Genomic DNA, 25,352 nt, shown 5'->3' on the forward strand with positions numbered 1-25,352 from the left:
CAAGTCAGTATTCAAATTAAATTCAGATGAGATAGACTATTCCATCTTAGTTGTTCCAAGTCAATGCAGAGAGACTGTTCTTAAAATGGCTCATGACCTGCCAGTGGCCGGACATTTCTCGCATCGTAAAACTTTAAATAAAATTAGGGAAACCTATTTTTGGCCTAAAATGTCCTCAGATGTCACTACTTATTGTAGATCGTGTAAAGTTTGCCAACTGTCATCCTCCCGAGGTACCAGGCGAGTACCTATGGTCAAAATGCCAGTCTTTATGGTACCTTTTGAAAGAGTAGCTATTGACATCGTTGGTCCTTTATCTCCACTTTCATCTGGGGGACATAGATATATATTAACATTAGTTGATTATGCTTCGAGTTTCCCTGAAGCCGTTCCCTTAAAGACCATAACTACTACAGAGGTGGCTGAAGCCCTTTTGTCCATCTTCTCCAGAGTGGGCATCCCTAGAGAAATTTTGTCTGACCGTGGGACACAATTCACATCTGACTTAATGCAACATCTCTACCAACTTCTGGGAGTGAAGCCTCTCTTCACCACACCCTATCATCCCAGCTGTAATGGGAGGATTGAGCGCCAGCATTCGATTCTCAAGTCCATTTTAAGGAAACTTTGCTCCCTTAAACCTAAGGAGTGGCATCGTTACCTACCCTGTGCTTTGTTTGCCATGAGGGAAGTTCCCAGTGACTCTTTGGGGTTTTCACCTTTTGAACTTCTCTATGGTAGACAGGCCAGAGGCCCATTGTCCATCCTTCATGACTTATGGACTAATGAGGAGGTAAATGCTGAGGTTCAGTCTTCTTACCAGTTTCTCCTTGACCTTAGATCCAAACTTGAGGAGACCTCTGACATAGTTTCGAAAAACCTAAGTTTGTCAATGGACCAGTACAAAACCTATTTTGATTCCAAAAGTCAGAGGAGAAGTTTTAACGTAGGGGATGAAGTTCTTGTACTTTTGCCGATTAAGTCAAATAAATTATTAGTAGCATGGAAAGGTCCGTATAAGGTATTAAAAATTTGTGGGAAAGTTGACTACCTCATAGAAGTCAAGGGGAAACCTAAGCTTTATCATATCAACATCCTTAAGAAATATTACCGAAGAAATTCGGTTAACTGCCTTAATAACTTTGACTTAGTTTTTCCACACGAACTTGATAAGACAACTGAAGAATGTAAGGTGTGCATAATTGACACCTCTAACTTAGACTATGATGAAGAACTACATGACTTGGTGACTCTTGACCACTCGGACGCAACCAACATTAATATTAATGAATCTTTGGATGACCATAAGAGACATGAACTACTTCAATGTGTGAGTAACTTTTCAGACGTCTTTACTGATATTCCAGGTGTTACCTCCACGGTAGTCCATAAGATTGACTTAGTGACGGACAATCCTATCAAACGGAAATTATACCCAGTTCCAGTTCACCTTAGGGATGCATTTGACCGAGAGGTAGACAAATTATTAAAACTAAAGATCATTGAACCTTCAGTATCTGCATATTGCTCACCAGTAGTCATGGTTAAGAAGGAGGATAATTCATATAGACTTGCTATTGACTTCAGAGGCCTTAATGCTATAACTCGGTGGGATGCTGAGCCTATGCCCTTAATAGATAGCGATCTACACAAATTTTATGACGCTTCCTTCTTTTCAGAGATTGATATTGCACAGGCATATCATCAAGTAATGTTAGATCCTTCTTCTAAGCAGTACACCGCTTTTCCTACACACCAAGGACTGATGCAGTATAGAACTATGCCCTTCGGTTTGGTAACTGCCTGTGCTACCTACGTGAGACTGATGAGAAAGGTCTTGGGTAATATGCCAAATGTTTCAGTTTATTTTGATAACATTTACGTAATGACATCTACGTGGGGCGAACATATCCAAACATTAACATCAGTTTTGCGTAGGTTACGCTCACATGGCCTCACTGCCAAGCCGAAGAAATGCTTCCTTGGGTATAACAAGATTAGATATCTTGGACTGATACTTTCTAATAACTCTCTGCAGCCTCTCCCCAGTAAGATCAAAGCTTTATTAGAATTTAAATTCCCCAAAACCAAGAAGCTCATGCGAAGCTTTCTTGGTTCTGTAAATTTTTATGCACGGTTTATCCCGAACCTTACTGATCTTACAGGCATCTTATCCGACTTCCTTAAAAAGTCTGTGAAGGAACCTCTTGAACTTTCCGACATAGCTCGGGATAAGTTTAATGAGATTAAAAGTATCTTTTCGAAAGACCCTATACTTAAGATTCCTGATATTAATAAAACATTTTGTTTGAGAACTGATGCCTCCAATACTGGCTTAGGTGCGGTGTTACTACAATACCATGATGGTACTCCCTTCCCTGTATGCTTCCTAAGCCGGAAACTCCTTCCCGCAGAAACAAGATACTCCACAATAGAAAAGGAATGTTTAGCCCTTGTGTGGGGTATCTCCAAACTTAAATTTTATTTGCTGGGAAAAGAATTCATTTTAGAAACGGACCACAAACCTTTGATATACCTAGAAACTTTTAAGGGAACCAACAGTCGCCTCTTGAGGTGGGCATTGGCACTCCAGGCTTTTAAGTTCCATATTGTGCATATCAATGGTTCATCCAATTATTTCTCTGACTGGTTAAGTCGCGACAGTCAAGAGAAGATTTGTTGCCTTACGCGACTTCCACATGTTAGAACTTTTTCCTCGCCTATTCTTCTTATACTCCTTGACTATAAGTCTTGGTATGGGGGAGTGTGAGGGAAAAGTTCAATAGATAGGAGTAGCGATATAGTAACAATAGTTTCATTGCCGGCTACTAGTTAAGGTAGGGCAAGTCAAGCTCCCGCCTTTCTTCCCCCTCCCCGAAAGTGATAGTTTCACTGCCGGCTACTAGTTAAGGTAGGGTAAGTCAAGCTCCCGTTTTTCCCGCCTTTTTCCCCCTCCCTGAAAGTGATAGTTTGACTGCCGGCTGCTTGTTAAGGTAGGGTCAGTCCAGCTCCCACTATCCCTTCCCCTCCCTTTCCCCCCCCCCCGAAAGGTGACGTGTGGGGCTCTGGTCAAACAGTAAATCACTCGACTCACAGCTCCCAACACTACTGTAAGTACATGCCTGCCTTGTATTCTAGTGGATTTATTGGTTAAAAGCTTCACTTTTGACCAATAATAAACTTATTCCTTTCAGTCTTGCTCTAGGTTGACTGTTGTAATAATCACCACGTCTTTTGAGTATTGTACACTGCCATGGAGAGTGATTATTTAAGCAGTGGGTAACCTGTCTATCTTTTCAGCTTGGATGCTGTATAGCCCTTGTGGCTTAGCGCTTCTTTTTGATTATAATAAAAAAAAATTCAGCTTGGATGACAGTGAGGGTCACCTGTCATTCAACGAGAAGAACAGGAGAAGGACTAACGTCCAGAGACTTCCCCATTTTGCATTTAAGTACCTGTGCACCTGTATGAAATTGCATGACGTAACCCCACATCATTGCAGCGGTAAAGAACCTGCTTTCCTGTCATCGGGATACTACTCACTGTTATACTGTGAAGAACTAGCGAGTGGATGGTCACCAACACCTGCGACCCCCCCCACCCCATCATCAGCAACGGCTACGATTTCAACAACAGTGTCACCAACACCAGACACCCCTGTAGATTAATATCTGACAGGTGACCCTCACTGTCATCCAAGCTGAAAAGATAGACAGGTTACCCACTGCTTAAATAATCACTCTCCATGGCAGTGTACAATACTCAAAAGACGTGGTGATTATTACAACAGTCAACCTAGAGCAAGACTGAAAGGACTAAGTTTATTATTGGTCAAAAGTGAAGCTTTTAACCAATCTCCTTTAGAGCGTTGAGTTCAAATGTTATTTTATTCTTTTCATTTTTCATTTTTCTTTCAAATAGGATATACCTTTCATGTTTTATTGTTTTATGTTTGATTTAATAAATAATAAAGTGTTTATCTTTGTGAATTATTATTTCTTTTTCTATTCATTAATTTTCCTGAGGAGGAGCCAGCCTGAGTAATACTGTCTGAAGTTGTTACAGGGCTGAGTAATCCTTCACAAATCCGATAGATGGCAGATGTAAATATAATGTAGAAATGACGTGGGAGTTATGATATGTATAAATCTGAAGCCAATACAGCAGTGTCTAAACGTGTTCTTGAATTCATTACTTGAATTTCTATCAAGAAATGTTAGTAACAGGATTTTTATTTTTTGTCATTCTACAGAATGGATACCACTGCATTAGAGAACATATAGAGTAAGCTGACGAAATCAATCCACTGTATAAAAAAAACTTGCGTTCGAAGAGATTTAGAGCTCCTAACCTACACTTCCTTGGCAAACATAAAATGTGGGTAGATCTGTCTTTATTATGCAAGCTCAAGGAAGGTTTAAACAAAGACGATGTGAATAAAGTGATACTAATATCTGACCAAGGAAACACGCGACCAATGGATTCAAGCTGGATAAATTCCGATTAAGAAAGGATATACACATGAAAATACTAGAGCAATCTGTTACTTAGTCGTTAAAGCTCTAAAAATAGGCTAGACGTTATTATATTACTGATAAATGCCGACAGGTTGAAGCAATATTGATACCGACAACATGAATGTGTTTCTATTCTGGAATCTTGATCACTCCCAATAATACAAGCGAATGAACAATCAACAGTATGTAAAATAGAGAATGCGTATCATTGGTGAAATTTGGTTAATAGCATTAGGTCCTTTAATTACTGTCAGGTGGACGCAGGAATCAGCGTGGACTACTATGTGTGCAGGAGTAGCAGATAATGGTTTTACCAGCCATTTCTTCTGCGATGTTGGAAGTAGTTAAGGATGCTGTAATACATTGGTACAGATTTTTCTCTTCACTGTAGATTATTTCTGATTTGTTCCAGTGCATGAAATGTCAGCTTACATCATTATAAGACACAACTGCAGCAGGCCTACTAACCCTTGCGAAGCACGTCCATGCCCCCCACACCCGGATTAGCCCAATGACCCACCTAGCAAGGTCACTTCCACTTAAGGAAGGAGCACGGCATCATACCTAGTAGCACAAGCTAGTCAGGTCCAACTCACACCCACCCACACCCACTCATGTATTTATTTAACCTATTTCTAAAACTACACAACGTTTTGGCCTCTGTAACTGTACTTGGGAGTTTGTTCCACTCATCCACAGCTCTATTACCAAACCAGTTATTTCCTATATCGTACCTAAGTCTGAATTTTTCCAAATTTAAACCATTGCTGCGGGTTTTGTCTTGGCTGGAAATTTTCAGCACACTATTTACATCTTTATTTATTCCTGTTTTCCATTTATACACCTTGATCACATCCCCCCTAATTCTACGCCTTTCGAGAGAGTGCAGATTCGAGTCCTCATAGGGAAGATTTCTGATACATGGGATCAACTTTGTCATCCTCTTCTGTACATTTTCCAGTGCATTTATATCCATTCTGTAATACGGTGACCAGAACTGTGCTGCATAATCTAAATGAGACCTAACCAAGGATATATAGAGTTGATATGAAACCAAGAATTCTGTTAGCTTAATTGCGAACACTAACGCACTGTTGTCTTGGTTTTAGATTACTGCTAACCAGAACTCCTAAATCCTTTTCGTAATCAGTAGTATTAAGGTCATATATCATGTAGTTTATATGTGGCATGGTTATTTTCCTGTCCAACATTTAGAACTTTGCATTTGTCTATATTAAACTGTATCTGCCACTTCTCCGACCATTGCATCAGTCTGTTCAAATCATCCTGGAGTGCCTATTTTGGTGTCATCAGCAAATTTGCTTAAGTCGCTATTTATTCTCTCATCTATGTCGTTTATGTAAATTGTGAACAACAACGGGCCCAACAATGACGGAACACCGATTATGACGTGCGGCCATTCTGATTTCTCCCCATTTATGCAAACTCTCTGCTGCCTAATTGTCAACCATGCCTCTACCCAGGAAAATATTTCTCCTCCTATTCCGTGTGCCTTAAGTTTCCTCAATAGCCTCTGATGTGGAACTCTATCGAAAGCCTTTCTGAAGTCCATATACACAATATCATATTCATTACCATGATCTATCTTCTCAAATACCTTAGTGAAAAAAATAAGTAAATTCGTAAGTCAATGACGTCCCTTTATAAAACCGTGTTGAGATTCATTAATCAGTTTATGCCTATCAAGATGACTACGAATTGCTTCGGCAATTATTAATTCCATAAATTTTCCCACTACGGAGGTCAGGCTTATTGGTCTATAGTTCGAAGCTAAGGACCTGTCACCTGCCTTGTAAATAGGTATTACATTTGCCATTTTCCACTTATGTGGCACTATGCCAGTTTGTAGTGAACTGCAAACAGTTCATCAGGGCCTGGGGATTTGTTAGGTTTTAGTTTCTCTATTTGTCTGAGGACCATGTCACTAGTTACCGCAATCGTGCATAGTTTATTATCGTCCTGTTCTACATAATTTAATATTTCAGGAATTTCGCTAGTATTTTCCTGGGTAAAAACTGAGAGGAAGTAAGTATTGAAAAATTCACACATATCCTTATCACTGTCAGTAATCTGACCTGGGTTACTCTTAAGTGGGCCTATCTTGTTCCTAATCTTACTTCTGTAGACCTGAAAGAACCCTTTTGCGTTAGTCTTCGAATCCATTGCGACCTTACCCTCATAATTCCTTTTTGCTTTTATTCCTTTTTTTATTTTTCTCTTTATATGAATATATTGATTTCTAAACTGCCCTCTTTTGATACGCCTATATATGCCTCTCTTTTGACCAATGAGATATTTTAATCTCTTGTTGATCCATTTTGGATCATTTTTGTTAGATCTAATTTCCCTGCTCGGAACAAAAGTTGTCTGGGCAGCAAGACTATGCTCTGAAGAAACGTCATATTGGCAACGAAGATCACCTCCCTGACCCATAGTCAGGTCATCCCAATTTAGCCCACCCAGGTAATATCTTAGTCTCATTAAATCAAATCACCCAAGCGAAAGTCTGGGACAAAGACTTGATTGCAGTTACCTGGGTAATTCCATAATATATTGAAATAAAGTGATTTGTGATCGCTTTCCTCAAGCTCATCATTAACCTCAAGATTATTAATTAGTGATTCTTTGTTAGCAAGAACCAAGTCAAGCAGATTGTTTCCTCTAGTTGGTTCTGTCACGAACTGTTCTAAAAACCAATCCTGAACCGCATCAAGAAAGTCACTAGACTCAAGATTTCCTGCCGTATTGCTCCAATCAATTTGTCTGACGTTAAAATCTCATATTAACACAACATTTTCATATCTAGATGCCTTATGTATTTCGTCCCATAACAGCTTACTGCACTCCCTATCAAGGTTTGGGGGGCTATAAATCACACCCAAAATTAATTTGTCACGACCCTTGAGAAACTGTAGCCAAACAGATTTTGTGTCCGATGTTTCTAATCTTATATCATGTCTAAGACAACAATTTAAATTTTCTCTGACATACATCTCCACACCACCACCCTTCCTGTTGACCCTATCAGTGTGGAATAGTTTATAACCCTGTATGTTGCATTCAGAAGGCATCTCTCTATCTTTCAAGTTGAACCAGGTCTCTGTTATACCAATAATATCTATATTACCTGCACTTGCAAGTAATCTTAGCTCATCTATCTTATTTCTTAGACTCCTACTATTTGTATAGTAAACCTTAAGGGAGCTAGTCACTCGTTGCCCTCTACTATCTCTCTTTGTTTGTTGATCAATTGATTTGCCTTTACTAGCAACTATTTTGAATATTGTCTTTTAAACATATCCCTGAGGTATCCCGGTAATAACTGCTGTTTTTAACCCTAATACTGCAGCCTGATTGTTTCTCACAACACCCATACCTCCATAATCTCTCAGTTTAAAGTCCTAGAAAAGTAATCAGTTACCCCCTCAATCGAATTGGCTAATGCAACCACTCCATCCCCAGAGAGATGAACCCCATCCCTTGCATACATATCATGTTTGCCATAGAATTTGTCCCAGTTATCAATGAATGGGATTGCAAGTTCCTTGCAGTACCTGTCTAGCCAGCAATTTATACCAATTGCCCTAGACATCTATTCATTGCCCACTCCCTTTCTAGGAAAGATGCTACATATGACTGGGATCCCTCCCTTAGATCTGACTACTTCTATGGCTGACCTGTTCTTATCCAGTAGCTCCTGTCTCCTGCCCTTCCCAATGTCATTACCCCAGCACTAAGACAGATAATTGGCTTGTTCCCATTACCTGACATATTATCCAACCTGCTGACTGTCACCAACACCAGCTCCTCGGAGGCACACCCTCTCTCTCTGTTACAAAATACACGGTCCATATATCTTACCTGAGAATCTCATACAATTAGAATATTCTTACCTTGATTAGCAGGGGAATCAGTGGTACCTTCAACCTCACTAACCACTGAAGTACACTCGTCCTGGAGAACAGAGAATCGATTTCCTACCTTCACATCTTCTCTATTAAACCTTATCTTCCTTCTTCCTGAACTGTGAACCACTTGCCACTTAAAGCGGCTGCCACTCTCACTGCTGGTGATCATTTCCTCCTTACCAGCTAAATGCGTCTCACACTCACTCCCAAACCCCACTAGGCGAAGGTTCAGCCTCCTATTTTCCACCTGAAAAGAAGAACCTCCTTCTTCAACACTTGAACCAGAGATTCTAAAACACTACAAGCCATGGTGCTTGGTAACACCCCACGCTAATTCACAGAGAGCTTAGGACAGGTATGACCACACATGACCACTAACCTCAGCATTTCTGTGTTCCTGGACCCATGTGGCAGTCCCAGCATAATATACTGTACATTCCTGCATAATTGTTAGGTATATCTTAGGATTATTGGCTTCATGGTGAGATCTCTGATAATAATAACAATAATAATAATAACAATATTGATAGTTCAGGAAATTCTGGCTGCCAGGATCTAATGGAACAGCCGATCTAAGACCGAGGATATGGTAAATGGTCTATAGTTCTTTGGCTTGACAGGGTTGGGCAATTTAAGGTTGAGGAGGACAGTCCCGTTTGTATTAAAGGTTCTGGCAACGAGACAATGATCATCCACAGATTAAAAATCTTATAATCCTGACGGGAAATGTTTTCAGTATCTAGTGAGTATCAACATCGGGTCCGTGGGAAAAAGATTTTTTTTCTATTAAGTTCACCAAATACTTAAGTTTCCTGCTGATTGCTTAGAAAATAGCTCCTCCCGGAACTGAGAAAACCGGTCTGGCGACACCGAGGTAGGAGTTAACCTTCTCTGGTTGTTTTTCGGGGTTTGGGAAGAAACGGAACCACCGGACACCTTCTATGGTCGTTGTGCAATGCGGTCACCGGATCATATAGTAGAAGTAATCTTCCTCGAATATGCGTGGACGATCTTTGCAGCATTAGGCCATCCTCGAAGATCATGTCTCCAGTCCCTTGGTCCAAAAGCTTTCCCCTCCTCCCCAGTAATCACATTCCCCTGGTCTGAGAGACTAACTGTACGTCAAAAAAGAAACCCGCCATCCAGCCTCTAGGACCGTGTTTTTGTCCTGTACACTTAAAAGAACCCTTTGGGAATATATTTGATACACTATCCACTAATCAAAATAAGTTTTTTTGAAAAAATTACTCTAAAATCTCTGTTTTGAATATTTTTAAGTATTTTGCTTTAATCTGTGTACTTGTATGAAACCCATGTCCCTAGTGATAATAATACTTATCATGTTTTGTTCAGGCTTTTATAATTATTAAATGTTTGGATGTCTTCCTGTGTGAAGACCAACCGAAAATGTCAATATCAGTAAGTTGTCCAGAATTTAAGTGATCCCATTTTTCCTCTATGGTTTTTGTCGTGTACACATAGAAGAATGCCACTGTGGCCCCGCCTCTTCACTGGTCGCTATTAGGTCCTCTCTCTGCTTCTTGAGCTTTGTCATACCTCGTCTTAAAGTTATGTATGGTTCCTGCCTCCACTACATCACTTGGTAGGCTATTCCACTTCCTGACAACTCTATGACTGAAGAAATACTTCCTAACATCCCTGTGACGCGTCTGAGTCTTCAGTTTCTAATTGTGACCCCATGTTGCTGTGTCCCATCTCTGGAACATCCTGTCTCAGTCCACCTTGTCAATTCCTCTCAATATTTTATATGTCGTAGAGCATGCCCCTTAGCTCCGGGACTAGTCTTGTTGCAAACCTTTGCACTTTATCTAGTTTCCTTGCGTGCTTGGCTAGGTGTGGGGTCCAAACGGGTGTTGCATACTCCAATATGGGCCTAACGTACACAGTGTACAAGGTCCTGAATGATTCCTTATTAAGATGTCGGAATGCTATTCTTTGATTTGTCAGTTGCCCGTATGGTGTAGCAGTTATTTGGTTGATGTGCCCCTAAGGAGATGTGCCCAGTGTGTGTGTGTGTGTGTGTGTGTGTGTGTGTGTGTGTGTGTACTCACCTAGTTGAGGTTGCGGGGGTCGAGTCCGAGCTCCTGGCCCCGCCTCTTCACTGATCGCTACTAGGTCACTCTCCCTGAGCCGTGAGCTTTATCATACCTCTGCTTAAAGCTATGTATGGATCCTGCCTCCACTACATCGCTTCCCAAACTATTCCACTTACTGACTACTCTGTGGCTGAAGAAATACTTCCTAACATCCCTGTGATTCATCTGTGTCTTCAGCTTCCAACTGTGTCCCCTTGTTACTGTGTCCAATCTCTGGAACATCCTGTCTTTGTCCACCTTGTCAATTCCTCTCAGTATTTTGTATGTCGTTATCATGTCCCCCCTATCTCTCCTGTCCTCCAGTGTCGTCAGGTTGATTTCCCTTAACCTCTCCTCGTAGGACATACCTCTTAGCTCTGGGACTAGTCTTGTTGCAAACCTTTGCACTTTCTCTAGTTTCTTTACGTGCTTGGCTAGGTGTGGGTTCCAAACTGGTGCCGCATACTCCAATATGGGCCTAACGTATACGGTGTACAGGGTCCTGAACGATTCCTTATTAAGATGTCGGAATGCTGTTCTGAGGTTTGCTAGGCGCCCATATGCTGCAGCAGTTATTTGGTTGATGTGCGCTTCAGGAGATGTGCCTGGTGTTATACTCACCCCAAGATCTTTTTCCTTTGAGTGAGGTGTGTGTGTGTGTGTGTGTGTGTGTGTGTGTGTGTGTGTGTGTGTGTGTGTGCGTGTGTGTGTGTGTGTGAGTGTGTGTGCGTGTGTGTGTGTGTGTGTGTGGGTGTGTGTGTGTGTGTGTGTGTGTGCGTGTGTGTGTGTGTGTGTGCGGGTGCGTGTGTGTGTGCGTGTGTGGGTGTGTGTGAGTGTGTGTGTGTGTGTGAGTGTGTGTGCGTGTGTGCGTGTGTGTGTGTGTGTGTGTGTGTGCGTGTGTGTGTGTGTGCGTGTGTGTGTGTGTGTGTGTGCGTGTGTGTGTGTGTGCGTGTGTGTGTGTGCGCGTGTGTGTGTGTGTGTGTGTGTGTGTGTGTGTGTGTGTGTGTGTGTGTGTGTGTGTGTGTGTGTCTGTCTGTCTGTCTGTCTGTCTGGGAACGTCTGTGTTATTATTTTGTTCACCTTTTAGAGCCGTGATGTAATAGTCATTTTTCCTGCATGATCGATCACTTGCAACATTACGATGAGGGCAGAAGAATGATTACATTACGAGAAGGGTGGAAGAATGAGGATAATGTCATTGTAACGTAAGAGTTAAATGAAGAGAGGTGTAACAGTTACTTCGCAAATTACATACTATTGGTGTTCGTGGAGAGCAGCTCGGCAACAACAACAAATTAAACAACAAGACATTAAAATATAGGACTGATGTAAATAAAAATTACAACGAGGTTTTAATGTTTACTTTATTTTTTTTGCAGTGTGTTCTGTCTTGTATCATCGTGGTGGCTCTTAAGGAGATGTTTATGCAAGTGCTTGACTTGAAGAAAGTCTGGGCTATATCACGAACTGATGCACTGATATGGATTGTATCATTTCTTAGCGTAGTAATCATTGACATAGATTACGGCCTCTTGATTGGCATCATAATATCGCTTCTGGTTCTTCTTGGCCGTTCCCAAAAACCAAAAACAGCCCGTCTTGGTCGTGTTCCAAACACAGACGATTATTTAGACGTCAGTAAACATTTTATAGTAAGTAATTTACTCTGTGTTCTCTGTTTAAACAATTATTCAATAAATTAATTCCTATTTATTCCTAATAATTCAGTGACCAATTTTGCTTATTCGTGTCGAATATTTATATTTGGTCAGTTAGTAAGAATTCATTTAAAATTAAGTCCTTTCTAAAAAATTTCTCTTATACGATTAAAAATATATTTTTTTTCATTTATGTTAATGTAAAAATTAATAATTTTGTGAATGCAATAATTTCGCAAAAAATCATTCTGAACCTAACGAAAAAAAACATATTTCATTGTAATTGTTTATTATGAAATTATTGTAAACTTATCTAAAATATATTTACTTCGATTAGGCTAAGGTAAATTGCGCTTTTTATAATAAGGTTAGGTAAGTTTTCTAAAGCTCTTTTGGTAAAAAATTATTAATTTCTACAATAACATAAATGAAAAAAAAATATGTCTTTAAAAGTTTAAGAGAAAATTATAGAAAGGACTTAATTTTAAATGAGTTCTTGCTAATTGACACACACATACACACACCTACACACATACACATACACACTGGTGGTAAGTGCGCTTGTACACATACTATGGTGGGTGCGTGTTGATTCACACATTTTGTTAGGAAAGTCTTGGTATACATGTGCTGGTGTGTGAGTAATGCTAAATAATATTAATTAGTGAATCTTTATACATTACACACTAACTTGTAAGTGCTGGTACACATACATTGCTGAATAAGCCCAGGTACCTATACACTCGTGAGTCATGATACACATACACTCGTGAGTCATGATACACATACACTCGTGAGTCTTGATACACATACACTTGTGAGTCTTGATACACATACACTTGTGAGTCTTGATACACATACACTTGTGAGTCTTGATACACATATACTTGTGAGTCTTGATACACATACACTTGTGAGTCATGATACACATACACTTGTGAGTCATGATACACATATACTTGTGAGTCTTGATACACATATACTTGTGAGTCATGATACACATACACTTGTGAGTCATGATACACATATACTTGTGAGTCTTGATACACATATACTTGTGAGTCTTGATACACATACACTCGTGAGTCATGATACACATATACTTGTGAGTCATGATACACATACACTCGTGAGTCATGATACACATATACTTGTGAGTCATGATACACATACACAGGCTTGTGTGTTTGTGCCCATGGCCCGGGCAGGGCCATCCCACGAGAGAGAGCTGGGAGGCCTTGTGTCTTCCTGCTAGGCCGCTGTGTGAGTGAGAGAGAGGCAAGTCTGGGCATACTGAAGTGGCAAGGCCTATAGGTGGCAGCACCAGCATGGTGCGAAATATGAACTAAGCTGGCAGACAGCATGGGCTGTCTGTGCAGACAGTACAGGCTGTCTACAGTGTTATTATACATACACTGGTGAGTGATAGTATACATACACTGGTGAGTGATGGTATACATACACTGGTGAGTGATAGTATACATACACTGGTGAGTGATAGTATACATACACTGGTGAGTGTTATTATACATACACTGGTGAGTGATAGTATACATACACTGGTGAGTGATAGTATACATACACTGGTGAGTGATGGTATACATACACTGGTGAGTGATGGTATACATACACTGGTGAGTGATAGTATACATACACTGGTGAGTGTTATTATACATACACTGGTGAGTGTTATTATACATACACTGGTGAGTGATAGTATACATACACTGGTGAGTGATAGTATACATACACTGGTGAGTGATAGTGTACATACACTGGTGAGTGATAGTATACATACACTGGTGAGTGATAGTATACATACACTGGTGAGTGATAGTATACATACACTGGTGAGTGATAGTATACATACACTGGTGAGTGACAGTATACATACACTGGTGAGTGTTATTATACATACACTGGTGAGTGATAGTATACATACACTGGTGAGTGACAGTATACATACACTGGTGAGTGTTATTATACATACACTGGTGAGTGATAGTATACATACACTGGTGAGTGATAGTATACATACACTGGTGAGTGTTATTATACATACACTGGTGAGTGATAGTATACATACACTGGTGAGTGTTATTATACATACACTGGTGAGTGATAGTATACATACACTGGTGAGTGTTATTATACATACACTGGTGAGTGATAGTATACATACACTGGTGAGTGATAGTATACATACACTGGTGAGTGATAGTATACATACACTGGTGAGTGATAGTATACATACACTGGTGAGTGATAGTGTACATACACTGGTGAATGTTAGTATACATACACTGGTGAGTGATAGTGTACATACACTGGTGAATGTTAGTATACATACACTGGTGAGTGATAGTGTACATACACTGGTGAATGTTAGTATACATACACTGGTGAATGTTAGTATACATACACTGGTGAGTGATAGTGTACATACACTGGTGAGTGATAGTATACATACACTGGTGAATGTTAGTATACATACACTGGTGAGTGATAGTGTACATACACTGGTGAATGTTAGTATACATACACTGGTGAGTGTTATTATACATACACTGGTGAGTGATAGTATACATACAATGGTGAGTGTTAGTATGCATGCACTAGTGAGTGATAGTATACATACACTGGTGAGTGATAGTATACATACACTGGTGAGTGATAGTATACATACACTGGTGAGTGATAGTATACATACACTGGTGAGTGATAGTATACATACACTGGTGAATGTTAGTATGCATGCACTAGTGAGTGATAGTATACATACACTGGTGAGTGATAGTATACATACACTGGTGAATGTTAGTATGCATGCACTAGTGAGTGATAGTATACATACACTGGTGAGTGATAGTATACATACACTGGTGAGTGATAGTATACATACACTGGTGAGTGATAGTATACATACACTGGTGAGTGATAGTATACATACACTGGTGAATGTTAGTATGCATGCACTAGTGAGTGATAGTATACATACACTGGTGAGTGATAGTATACATACACTGGTGAATGTTAGTATGCATGCACTAGTGAGTGATAGTATACATACACTGGTGAGTGATAGTATACATACACTGGTGAGTGATAGTATACATACACTGGTGAGTGATAGTATACATACACTGGTGAGTGATAGTATACATACACTGGTGAATGTTAGTATGCATGCACTAGTGAGTGATAGTATACATACACTGGTGAGTGATAGTATACATACACTGGTGAATAGTATACATACACTGTGAGTGATAGTATACATACACTGGTGAGTGATAGTATACATACACTGGTGAATGTGAGTGATAGTATACATACACTGGTGAGTGATAGTATACATACACTGGTGAATGTTAGTATGCATGCACTAGTGAGTGATAGTATACATACACTGGTGAGTGATAGTATACATACACTGGTGAATGTTAGTATGCATGCACTAGTGAGTGATAGTATACATACACTGGTGAGTGATAGTATACATACACTGGTGAGTGATAGTATACATACACTGGTGAGTGATAGTATACATACACTGGTGAGTGATAGTATACATACACTGGTGAGTGATAGTATACATACACTGGTGAGTGATAGTATACATACACTGGTGAGTGATAGTATACATACACTGGTGAGTGATAGTATACATACACTGGTGAGTGATAGTATACATACACTGGTGAGTGATAGTATACATACACTGGTGAGTGATAGTATACATACACTGGTGAGTGATAGTATACATACACTGGTGAGTGATAGTATACATTCACTGGTGAGTGATAGTATACATACACTGGTGAGTGATAGTATACATACACTGGTGAGTGATAGTATACATACAATGGTGAGTGATAGTATACATACACTGGTGAGTGATAGTATGTACACACTGGTGAGTGTTAGTATACATACAATGGCAAGTGATAGTATACATACACTGGTGAGTGATCGTATACATACACTGGTGAGTGTTATTATTCATACACTGGTGAATGTTAGTATACATGCACTGGTGAGTGATAGCATACATGCACTGGTGAGTGATAGTATACATACACTAGTGAGTGTTAGTATACATACATGTCAGCATAGTTGCTGATCCCCCTTATATGTGTTGTATAGCGTATAATAGTACCATCCATGTGCTTTATATAGATCCCCTTTAGGTCGAGTGACTGTTTGTGTGACGTCACGGGATGCGCATGTGTACGTTTGCACCTCTGCCTCCCTCTCAGTCGGCGTGTAGACATAGGCAGGACAAGGCAGGCTGGGCTCCATCTCCCATTACCACAGTCTGACAATATAGCGTTACCATCCAATAAGTGTGTCTACCTTCAACCCTCAAATCTCCTTTAAGAATTCCTACGACAATTGGTGACAGCAGTGTGGGAGCAAAATTGATAATTACGCTGATATATGGAGATTTCTTTCGACCACCAAGACGGCCATTTCGTGTCGCCAGTAGGCCGACCTAGCCAAGCCAGCTACCTCAAGCCAGCTACTCTCTCAAGCTTTTACCATTATTCACTGGTCAGTCTCTTTGTATTAGTGTTTATCTGCTTATTTGCATCACTCCCGAGAGGTAGACCCAAGTTTGCAAAGTAAGCCAGCAACCAGTCTGTGGTGGGGGAGTCAGAACAACCCAGTCAGTCCAGCCTAGCCTACTCCATCCAGCTTTTGCCTGCCAAGCCAGCTTTCCACCCCTGCTGTGCTCATCATGAGAAGTTATCAAGCTATTCTGTGTGAAGGGTTAAGATAAGCCAAGCCACCCAGCAACTAACCTAGGTTTCTTACCCCAGTACTCAAGCAAGCCACGTGGGTACAGTCTTCATCGCTTGTGATTCAAACTCCAAGCCGTTCTGAGTGCTCTTTTTCATCCCTGTGGCATTGTGGTAATTCCTGGGTTTGTTTTTAAGCCAGCTGTCTTAGAATATCTTCGTGCCAGTGTGGGTGTCCCCACTGAGGCTTAAGCCGTTCTTCCCATAGGCCCACTCACTCACCACACGGTCGCCACTGCCCGGCCTCAGACGTCTCACTCAGCCATTAACCCACTCACCCAACCTCTACCATTGTTTCGGTAATCTTACTACGGGTACTAGCACCATATTTTAAGGACCACATAGGGGGTCAAGAGCTAGAGTGTTTCGCACCACCGTTGAAAGCCTCCTGTGTGAAGTCTATCGTCGATGTAAGCGCAATTCCACGAGACGACATCAACACCTCCACCACCTTTCCACCTCATTCTTCATCAAGGCGTTACAGCGATAATATTTTTCATAGAGACATTTGCGAGTGTTGAGACATTTCTTTTGTGTTCCAGTGATTTTTCTTAGTGACATTCAGTGACTCTTGATTAGACTCAGTGTTTATTATATACTGTTTGCAATAATTTTTTTCCCTTCTTAATTCAGTGTTAATTTCCGTGCATTAATACATGTCTGTTGTGTTGTGCTTCTTTTTTTTTTATACACTTGAAGTAAGTACCTAGTGTTTTTTCTTTGTTTTGTGTGCAACATATAAGCAGTATAAAACTTGTGTTACACTTCACAATCACCTTGTGTTCAGAGTGTTTCAGTGAAGTAATTCAGTAATTTATTACCTTGTATTCTGCATCACAACTCAGTGTTGTCTGTTATATTTTCTTCCCTGTATTTGTGTATTCTTGTTTTGTTTTCTCTGTGTGTGTTGAACATTTTTTTGTGTTAATTCCTTTCATTTAGTCAGTGTCTAATTTGTCTTATTTCCACAGACAATAGTGTCATTGCTTTGTGCAAGCAAGAAAATTAATTATTATCAAAGTTTTTCACACATCAAGTTTCATAGCAAGAAAATTCTAGTATTGTGTTTATGTTGATGTGTTGTGTTCTGCATCACTGTAAGTGTTCAAGCTTTTTTTGTTCTGTGTTTTAGCACCTATTATTTTTCATGTTTCATTGAACAAATTCACTCTTAGTGCAATTTTTAAGTTGTTCATTTAAAGTAAATTGTTCTTTTGCTTGTTAAGTGTTGCTTAAGTTGTAGTTAAGAGTTAAAGTGTTCCCTCAGTTCATTCCTTGATAATAATATTTTCTTTTCTTGTAAATAGTGTTTTCTTGTGTGTGTAATTTTTTTTTATTATTGCACATTGACTCATTTTGCAATAATCCTAGTGCAAACATTGTGTTGTCAGTAAAATTTTTCTTGCAGAAATTTTGTGTATTGTTGTGCAATACTCTTGATTAGCAATTGCTATTTGCAATATTGCTACAGTTTATTTCAGTGCAGTTTATTATGCTCTGTTCTGTGCATAATATTTTATTCTTTCTGTGCCATTTTATTTTATTTCAGTGAATTGTTCCCAGTTTGTTTTATTTTGCACAAGCTTTATTGAGTCCACTTTAAAATTTTTGATTGATTTATCATTTTATTGTTGTATTTCCCTATTGCATTGAGAGTAAAGACAACTCACTGTGCCATTCATTCAATTTAAAGTAAAGTTGAGCAAATTAGATTTGAGTAAAGTACAATTTCTCTTGATTTTCAAAGTGTTGCTTATTCAGTTGAGTTTTTCTTTTGTGAGTGAGAGTTTCCTTGCTTACAGTGTGACCTGTCAATTTTTATTTACTTATGCAGAATAGTTAAGCATTTTCTTCCCATTTAAGTTCACTGTGTTGTGTGTTCCTCAGTTACATTTTCTTTTTTCTCTAAATTCTTGTTTTAAATTTTGCAAACATGTCTCAAGTCTTCTCAAGCGATGCCTCAGCACATGCTGCTAGTACAACCATTGATGCATCAGTTCACAGTTCGAGTAATCCTTTATCAAACAATAGACACACTCAGACTTCTAGTCTGCATAATTTTAGTCGTGATCAGTATGATGCTATGTCATTGTTCAATGGTAATCCAGACACCCTAGAAGGTTGGTTTACTGCTGTTCGAGCCAGAGCTAATGCTTCAGTAGATGGTCTTCCATCTGAGAGTTGTTTAATCAGTATCGGAAAGGAGAGTCTAGCCCGTTCTCCAGCCGCCTTACATGTGTTTAACTTAATTCGTATGAAGGACTTTCAAGACTTAACCAGGTGGCAAGATTATGAACTGTTAATTCGCAACTATCTTTAACTGGTGCGAGAAACCGATCCTTTTGTTGTTCTCAAAGAATTAGTGTGTACAGCTCCGAAGCCAGAAGAGTCATTAGATGAGTTTGCCCTTCGTCTTAATAACCTAATGTCCTCATTCGTTAAAGCAGGTCAAACTTCCAAGTACCTCAAAGACAATGATAAACCAGCCCTTGAAGGGTTTGCCAAATTAGCAGCATTCAGAGTTATTAAACAACTAATGCCACCGACATCAATGTATGTTTACAATTCTAGTCCTCTAAATGCTACTACGGGACCGCTCGCAGCTCTCTTCCATGTACGAAATTTGTGTCCCGAGGGAACCTTCCCTTATCGTAAGTCTATGCCAACCACTTTGTCTACTCCTGTACTTCCTCTAGTTTGTGCTACTACCAAAACTCCCAACCTTAATCACTCGCGTCCATCATCCAAAGCTAGTGTTAAGAGCCATCATTCCTGTAGCACCCGTAGTATGTACAGTACCCACAGTCGAAGAACTTGCTACAATTGTGGTCATATTGCAATTAATTGTCCTGATAGTCACCCTAAGAGGCGTCGTACTGATGAGTACCAGTCAGATCTTCCCTACTGTACTTATCATAGAATACATGGACATGACACATCTGAGTGCAATGCTCTCTACAACCTGCAGTACTCTAGATCTTTCCGTGGCCATTCCAACTGCAGAGCCAGGAGAGGAAACAGACGTCGTGGTTCTCAAACTAACCAGAACCAGGCTCAGTCTTCCAATTCGGGGGAATCCGAGCGCCCCAGTCTACTAGTCCAGTCGTGACAGTAGGTGATAATGAGTACACCATCCCAGTTCAAAATTCCTATGAAGCCTTAGTCAGCCTTGAGAATGACAACCTCGCTGTTGATACTGCTTCACACGTCTCTGACGTAGAGGAATTTGGGGATGAAGTAGAAAATGCCTTCTCCGATGACAACCCACCTTTCTGTTTGCACATAACTCCTAATGAAATGATAGGTCCCTTAGTACAAGCTTCTATCCATAATGTGCCCGTTCATGTGTTCATGGACTCTGGTGTGCAAGTTAATATCATCAGGTCTAGCTTGTTTAAAGAGAAGCAGTTATGACGTGTTTTCCTCGTTGAACCAACTACTGTAACCTCCCTTAGTGGAGTAGCTGGTTCCCTTCTGCGTGTCCGAGGGCAGACTTCGCTCACCTTTACTATCCAAGGTAGAGACTTTACTGCTGCTTTTCTTGTTGTCGACCAGATTACTTTCCCTGGTGACCTCCTACTGGGATTTGCTTCCATGCGAGACTTACGCATTGTGCTCGACCCTTACCGATGGCATGCCCAAATTGACGACTTCCTCATTCCATTTTGGGGTTACCAGCTTGGATCAGAAATCTGCCATACTGCCACAGAGTATGATGTACGGATTAAGTCCTTACAAGCCAATGCATTCTCCAGTAGCGTACCCAAACGGTCAGGCACTAGTAACTCTGTCACTCCCATCTGTGTTCCACCTACACCTTCAGACATGCAAGATAGTGTTCCGTTGCCTCAAGTGTCCGGGAACACTCAGACTGCCTTGAGTGCACAGCCTATCCCTGCAATGACTGCTAGTTCAAGTAGTAGTTTCTCCACAGGGGATGCCTTGTCAGAAAACGATTACTTGAAACTAGTAATGCCATCTCTTGTTGATGTCACATGCCGTCTGCAGAAAGACGTCTGTGTTGTGGCTAGTGCTCTCACTAGAGTGTCTGTTTTTGTTCCTAATGTTCCAGATGGTGATAACGTCCTAGTTGACAGTGATTCCTGCAAGGTCAAGGGTTTATTTGTTGAACCTTCCTTACACGTTGTAAGAGACAGTAAGATCCATTTATTCCTTGCTAACACTTCGGGTCACAGTGTTCGTCTAAGAGCAAATACCAATCTCGTTGACCTAGTTCACTATCCTTACCCTGTTCAAGTACAGGATGACGTGTCACCTGACCAGTGGGTCGGTGCTATTTCAACAGGGGAGACCTCATCCACTCCACTGGATCAATCTATTCCACCATTTGAGGAGAAAGACTTAGCTCTCACTGACTTCCCAGACGAAGTCAAGCATTTGTTGACTTTGTTGAACAAACGTCATAAAGCCATTGCCTTACCAGGTGAGAAGATGGGTATAACGAACTTATTGTCCCATCGTATTCCACTTGAACCTGGTACTAGACCTATCTATATACCTGCGTACAGAATGCCTCATTCCCAAGTTGCTGTCGCAGAGGAATTGATCAATCAGATGCTCGATGATGGAGTTATTGCACATAGTAATTCACCCTAGAATGCGCCCTTAATCCTAGTGCCTAAGAAGGACGGCACTTGGCGCCCGGTGATTGACTTTAGGAAGTTAAATGCGAAAACTATTCCAGATCACTTCCCACTTCCTGTATTTGGTGATCTTTTACACAACATTGGAGATAACAAAGTCTTCTCGACCCTGGACTTGTTACAATGGTTTTGGCAAGTCCCTCTTCACGAGGACAGCCAAGAGTTAACAGCATTCTCCACTCCCACAGGTCATTATCACTTCCTTTGAATGGCTTTTGGATTACGATCCTCTCCTATCATGTTCTCTAGACTCATGACCAATATCTTTAGAGGTCATATAGGTAAAGCACTTATAGTGTACTTAGATGACGTAATCGTCATGTCCGAAGATGTGGATACACACCTGAAAAGACTTGATATAGTACTTGGTAAGCTTGAAGAAGCCAATTTGAAGATCAAACTGTCTAAATGTAAATTTTTCAGATCAGAAATTAAGTTTCTGGGTCACGTAGTCACTCCTAGAGGGGTTACGACTGATCAAAGTAAAGTAACAGCAGTACTAAATTTTCCATCCCCCAAAACTGCTGATGCTGTAAGATCCTTTGTGGGTCTAGCAGGTTTCTACAGATCTTTCATTGCTAATTTTTCTTCAATAGCAGCTCCTCTAACTGAATTGCTTAAGAAAGATGCTCCTTTCGTTTGGACCTTCCGTCAAGAAAGAGCATTCCAGACATTAAAAGAAAAGCTAACGTCTGCTCCCATTTTGAAATTCCCAGATTTTTCTAAGCCCTTCTATCTCACAACTGATGCTAGTTCAATTGGCATTGGTGCCGTACTAGCTCAGAAGACTCATGGCAAGTACAACGCAGTTGCATTTGCTAGTAGAGTCCTTACGAAGACTGAACGTAATTATACAGTAACGGAGCAAGAAGCTTTAGCAATAGTATGGTCTTTGAAGCACTTCCGAGACATTATTTACCAGTACCCTGTTCATGTCTTGACAGACCATGCACCACTGATACCATTATTCCAGAATAAACAACCTACTGGAAGGTTAGCCAGATGGACCTTGACTATCCAAGAGTTCAATCCCACTTTTGAACATTTACCTGGCAAGTCAAACGTAGTCGCAGATGCTTTATCGCGACACGTTAGTGTAGTTACTGCAGATCCTCCATTTACTGCCGAGGATGTCAAGAATGCCCAAAGACCAGATCCCATGTGGTCTGGTGTGATTCGATTCCTGCTCCAGGAAGATCTTATTCTTACTGTGAAGCCACCAGCACCCATTAGTGACTTTGTAATGAGCCAAGAATTACTGTATCGAACAGCCGAGTTGGGTACTCCAAGCAGAAGAGTTTACCAGTTAGTAATTCCACAGTCACTAGTGAACGTAGCTCTACAGCTAGTTCATGATTCACCAGGTGTTGCACACCCTGGTATGGATCGTTCTGTGAAACAAGCCAGAATGAAATAAATAACAAAAAAGGCACAATACCGTGACTGGAACGATACACAAATAACCCGCACATAAAAGAGAGAAGCTTACGATGACGTTTCGGTCCGACTTGGACCGAAACGTCGTCGTAAGCTTCTCTCTTTTATGTGCGGGTTATCTGTGTGCAGAATGAAATACTTTTGGCCACGTATGGCAACTGACATTTCAGAGTATGTTAAGAAATGTAGTGTTTGTATGCAACTTAAAGGAAATGTCAATGGTCCTAATCCATTCCAAGTGTACCCAACCACTAGCGAACCGTGCGAAAGAGTTGCCCTTGACTTGTTAACCAATTTTAAATGTTCCCTCCAAGGCAACAAACATCTGTGTGTTATGGTAGACCATTTCACCAGATATTGTGAGTTAGTTCCTATTGCAGATAAGACTGCAAAGACAGTAGCTAAAGCGCTTAAAGAACGCATTATCTGCAGGCATACCACCCCTAAGTCCTTAGTAACAGATAATAGAGGTGAATTCTGTAATGAGATTCTTGAAAATTTGTGTACTTTGTGCAAGATCTCTAAATCCACCATTGTTCCTCATCATCCTGCCAGCAATGGGTTAGCTGAACGAACCAATAAGAAAGTACTTGATGTCCTGAGAGCCACTATCATCCCCAATAGTGAAACTTGGGATGAAGTTATACCAGATGTCCAATGTGCCATAAATTCTGCTTACAACGCTTCCATAGGTGATACTCCACATTATGCATTGTATGGTGTAGACAAGCGTTTACCCTTTGAGTTGTTATATTCCACTCCGAAACCTAATTACAACCCTGATGATTTCGTAGCAACTCGTACCAGCTTAGCTCAAAGTGTTTTTAGAAGAATCCGTGAAACACTTCATAAATCAACAGCAGAATTTATTAGAGTAACTAATAGCCGTGCTAAGCCATCAAAAGTTAAAGTAGGTTCAAGAGTAATGCTGACAAATTTCAACAAAACATCCGAAATGCCTAAGCTCGATCAAAAGTTTATCGGACCTTATCGAGTTGTAGAACATATCTCTGGCAATAAGTATAAGGTTAGAGAAATTAGTACTGGTAAGTATAAAGAATCGCATTTAGATTATATGAAATTAGTATGCGATGTTGATGATATTGCTACCCAGACTAATGTGATAAATGCTGAAAATCCTCTTGACTCTGTACCCTCCACCTCAAATACTCAGTCAGATAATCAACCTGAAGGTCGTTACTCTTTGCGTACTCGACAAGTAATGAGAAACCCACAAGTATCTTTTGTAGATACTCGTTCAGACTGTCCTCAGTCAAGGCATGTGTTAGCCATTGCAGAGGAATTCGATCCTCCCAGAGATGATAACCATTCTGCATATGTAAACCTCACCCTCGCAGAATTGGGTTTAAATGTACATAGCCTGTATAACTAGATGCCCGAGATGAAGGAAATTGTCAACTGTTTGTTATTAACTGATCAGTTTTTTCAGAAATTTTTTTTTTCGTGTTCACGTTCCCTCCGTATTCTGAGAATTTGACAGTAATGATCTGAGTGCGTACCAAATGCCTTTGCTGTTAATTTCACCTTGTATATATATATTTATTCTTCCTCAGAATCCGTAGAGTGCATGAATACAGACCGATCGATCAATTCCATCCACATTGTACAATGAATTGTTCTTATAAGTCGTAATGCATTACGTTAAAAGTGATTACGTTAACACCCATTACGTAAAGCTCATTATGTTAACTTCCATTATGATACCATCCATTAGTTCTAAGTTATATATGTCTTTGTTATTGTATAGAATCAGCCCAGAACCACCTGCCTGTTCAGCCTATGGTATAGTAGTGTATGTCGAGACGACATACGTAACATGACCGAGCTGTCAGCATAGTTGCTGATCCCCCTTATATGTGTTGTATAGCGTATCATAGTACCATCCATGTGCTTTATATAGAAGATCCCTTTTAGGCCGAGTGACTGTGTGACGTCACGGGATGCGCATGTGTACGTTCGTACCTCTGCCTCCCTCTCAGTCGGCGTGTAGACATAGGCAGGACAAGGCAGGCTGGGCTCCATCTCCCATTACCACAGTCTGACAATATAGCGTTACCATCCAACAAGTGTATCTACCTTCAACCCTCAAATCTCCTTTAAGAACCCCTACGACATACAATGGTGAATGTTAGTATACATGCACTGGTGAGTGATAGTAAACATACACTGGTGTTAGTATACATACACTGGTGAATGTTAGTACACATACACTGGTGAGTGATAGTATA

At 40.3% G+C, this 25,352-nt stretch overlaps 1 protein-coding gene across 2 annotated transcripts in view; it reads left to right on the forward strand.

The window, feature by feature from the left end:
- The window catches only part of LOC128692800 (prestin-like), a 268,729-nt gene that overhangs the window by 219,740 nt on the left and 23,637 nt on the right, over window positions 1-25,352 (forward strand). For both annotated transcript variants that reach the window (XM_070090068.1, XM_070090069.1), the window contains exon 11: window positions 11,922-12,194. In XM_070090068.1, the coding sequence (XP_069946169.1) occupies window positions 11,922-12,194 (273 nt within the window). The remainder of the gene's footprint in view (window positions 1-11,921; window positions 12,195-25,352) is intronic.

Source organism: Cherax quadricarinatus, chromosome 30 (genome assembly GCF_038502225.1).
Source record: "Cherax quadricarinatus isolate ZL_2023a chromosome 30, ASM3850222v1, whole genome shotgun sequence".
NCBI lineage: Eukaryota > Metazoa > Arthropoda > Malacostraca > Decapoda > Parastacidae > Cherax > Cherax quadricarinatus.